This window comes from Tachypleus tridentatus, chromosome 10 (genome assembly GCF_004210375.1).
Source record: "Tachypleus tridentatus isolate NWPU-2018 chromosome 10, ASM421037v1, whole genome shotgun sequence".
NCBI classification, from domain to species: domain Eukaryota; kingdom Metazoa; phylum Arthropoda; class Merostomata; order Xiphosura; family Limulidae; genus Tachypleus; species Tachypleus tridentatus.
In genome coordinates, this window is record NC_134834.1 from 53,192,876 (window position 1) to 53,196,340 (window position 3,465).

Sequence of the window (3,465 nt, forward strand, 5' to 3'; positions counted from 1 at the left end):
CACCACAAGGATCGAGCCCCTACATTTAGCATTATAAGTCTCCAAGCTTATTGTTAAGGAGATAGTTTTACACTTAAAATTCTGAGATACATTCACAACGATTGTTTCTAACAATGCATTTCTTATTTAATGTGTCATCCTTTTTGCAATTATCCATAAACCTGAAAATCGAAGTTTAGGAATTGCAGAGTTTTCATATTACGCATTAAAATTGTATTTTTTAAAATTCGTCCATATTATGAGTAGTGGGTGAAAGTGTATAACTTCACTTTTGGATATTTTTCTCGAACACCAAAAGAAGCTATAATGTAATAAATGAAACTCATATTAATTAATAAACGCTAAATATATATTTATTAGAAGCAATATTCATATGTTTCACGAAGCAATGATAATTTATAATTTTCAATAAAAATACATTTAGATTCTTATCTTTCAAATAAAATGCAAACACTTCAAGCAAAACAACAAAATAATAACACTTTGATTTTGACTCCATAAACCACATGCCCTGAGCAAAAACTGTTTGACTACTCTGAGATGTCCACAGAAAATTGCATACCGCCCCTCTGGTGATTCAAATACAAAACAAATGGAACAACTTGGCTGAGCACTGATTACTCCCTGCCTTAGCTGCATAATTTCCTGTGCAAAGCCCTGAGTATTTTCTAAGCAAACGATATTAATCCTAAATGGAGAAAAAAAAAGTTATTATTATCAACAAATACTAAACATAATTATTTTTTCAAATAATGACGTAATAAATTAGAAACAAATAAGTTCAGAATTACAATTTAAGTAAGAATAAAGTTCTTCCGCGCTTAATATGATTTATTTATTTTGGGAGCAATACATGCATACAAAACGTACAGAATATTTTTTAAAAAATAATTAAAGCAAATTTTTATTTATATATTTACATTTTATTAAAAAAAACATTCGGGAAGTGTAATTAATATGGTCCATTTGGAAACTATTTTTTTCCTATTTAAATCTGAAGTGGCCCTCATACATAAAGTTCAAATATTTCAACCTAAATTATGCTAAACATCAGTCATTTAATATTTTGTATATCATTTGTAAGACTAAGTACTATGAAAAGTACTTAATGAGAATAAATAGATATAATATTATTCTCTTCTTAAACCTTCTTCCAATAAATAAAGTGAAACGAATTGAATTTTTATGAATAATATACGGTTTCAAACTTTAATAGTATATTTGGAACAGTAGTAGAAATGACTTAGCTATGAAATGACAGAAATATTTAAGGTCAAGCGCAAATGACTACAGAAACTAATTATATACATAACGTTTATATTGAAGAAAATGTGATAGAATATCAAGTGCTATTTGTCCTTAAGTGTCTCTAATGAAATATCTGTAATACATTTTATAAGTAAACGAATGACATTTTGTACTTACTACAGTACTGTATTAATCTTCAGTGATAACCATATCCACTATAAGCATCAGAATAAACGTAAACGTCAGCAGGATTCTGATTGCTTGTGCCTGGTTCGTTTGTTTTGACTTGGGCTTGGAATCCATTCTGATCGGCTACGTAATTTACCTCACGATAGAGACCGTAAGGATCTGTGTAACCATAACTGCCAACAGCATTCACACCATCACTGGATTCTTGCTTCCACTGGTTACCGCCATAGTCACCAGCAACTTGGTAACCATAATTATATGGCTGAGGGTAGCCCTTTTAGCAAGATGAAATATATATATATATATATAAAGAAGTCTAACAAATTTTAAATTAACAATTAAGCTGACGAAAACAAATACTTTGCTTATGCAAAAATATTTTGAATAATTTATCATGTGGAATATGAAACGTGATCTGGTCATATTTTAGATAAAGAATTAAATACAACGATACGTTAACAGTTAACTACTACATTTTCGAACTATTTCATTATTCATCGATGCAACTAGATCGGGCCCGGCATGGCCAGATGGTTACGGCACTCAACTCGTCATCCGACAGTCGTAGGTTCGAATCCTGTTACCCCAAACATGCATACTTTTTCAGCCTTTGTGGTGTTATTAAGTGATGGTTAATCTAACTATTCAGAGTAGCCCGAGAGTTGGTGGTGGGTGGTGATGACTATCCCCCTTTCCTCTAGTCTTACACTGCTAAATTAGAGGCGACTAGCGCAGATAGCCCTCGTGTAGCTTTGCGCAAAACTCAAAACAAACGAACAACTAGATCGATAATAAACATTGTTATTAAAATGTGCTTTGTATGTTTATCGAGTATTTTTGAGTTTAAAGCTTGGGTACCGTTATGGATCAGCAGTGAGTTTACGAACTTTCAACGCTAGTATTCAAGGTTCCGTTTTCTCTCGGTGGACAGAACGTTTAGTACACAATTTGTGGTTTTTCGCTAAACGAACAAATTTTAAATGCCTTTTTAAGTTTTTATCTCGAAGGAAAATTTGTTAATATTTTGTAATTGATTGGTAATAATGTAAAACATTCCTAAATAGGTTGCTCTTTAAAAAATCATTTTTATCCACTTTTTAATTTAGTTAAACAATCACAGGCTTTATAAATTATTTTTCATTTGTAAATTGGTAGGTCCAAATACTATGGACAAACTTACATAATAATCGTCATAAGCACCATAAGGAGCAATGCCAGCCGCACAAACAGCGATAATCGAAGAAAAAATCAGGATCTAATGGAAAAGAAAGCATTTAAATCACAATGGATCTTTAAGAGGTAAACAGTTTAAGACATTATATATATAAATATATTTCTAAATATTATTATATTAGAATTATTTATGGTAATCAGTGACAAATAAAGCAGAGTTAATTATGCTGCCATCTGTTGACTAAGAGTAACAGCTTTTCGGTAGCGTTGTTCGGTTTATAATTTGAAAGTCAAAAATTTGAGACTCACCTTCATTTCAGAAGAAATTCAGGCACCTTTTGCGTTAAATGAAAACTTTGAGAGTTTTAAAGTGTGTGAGAAACGGAAAAGTTTCCACGCTTTTATATGCTTGTTCTTTACCCTAATCTGGAACCCTAAAGGGCGGTGGATAAAAGAAATTTCCGGTGTCGAGTTAACGTTTGGTGGCCTACATTGTTGGGTGAAGGTGGTACAGCCCGCTCCTAGTTTTCTGTGTCTAATAGATCACAAGATATTGAATTTCACAGGCTAACTTTTACCATGTAATTCTTATTTCTACTTCCTACATCGCAACTTAAAGAATAATTGTTAAAGTATAAAAACAAAAATAATTTTCCGCTAGTTTATTCTACTTTCAACCTTTTACGTATTATTGATTTGAAATAGCTTTCAGTTTAGAAAAAAAAACAAAAACGAGCAAGTTCGCATGGATTTGTAAGAACAAAATATAACTAAAAACAACAGAAATATAGAAAAAAATTGATATTTGTGGGTGGAAAAAACTAGCAAGTTTTTGCCGAGATGTTGAATTTTAAG

General features: G+C 31.3%; 1 protein-coding gene across 1 annotated transcript; it reads right to left on the reverse strand.

Annotated features, from left to right (window-relative positions):
• Nucleotides 1–455: 455 nt before the first annotated feature.
• On the reverse strand, nt 456–3,069 carry LOC143228068 (cuticle protein 10.9-like). Its single transcript, XM_076459404.1, has 4 exons — nt 2,920–3,069; nt 2,618–2,692; nt 1,426–1,711; nt 456–688 (listed from the first exon to the last, which is right to left on the reverse strand). Exons 1-3 carry the CDS (start codon nt 2,923–2,925, stop codon nt 1,445–1,447), a joined length of 348 nt encoding a protein of 115 aa, XP_076315519.1. The 5' UTR covers nt 2,926–3,069; the 3' UTR covers nt 456–688; nt 1,426–1,444.
• Nucleotides 3,070–3,465: the final 396 nt, after the last annotated feature.

Excerpts from the sequence above, each read along its gene's own strand:
- LOC143228068 (XM_076459404.1), bottom strand. Across the intron at positions 1,712-2,617 it reads GTGCTTATGACGATTATTAT|GGCTACCCTCAGCCATATAA; the intron begins GTAAGTTTGTCC and ends TCTTGCTAAAAG.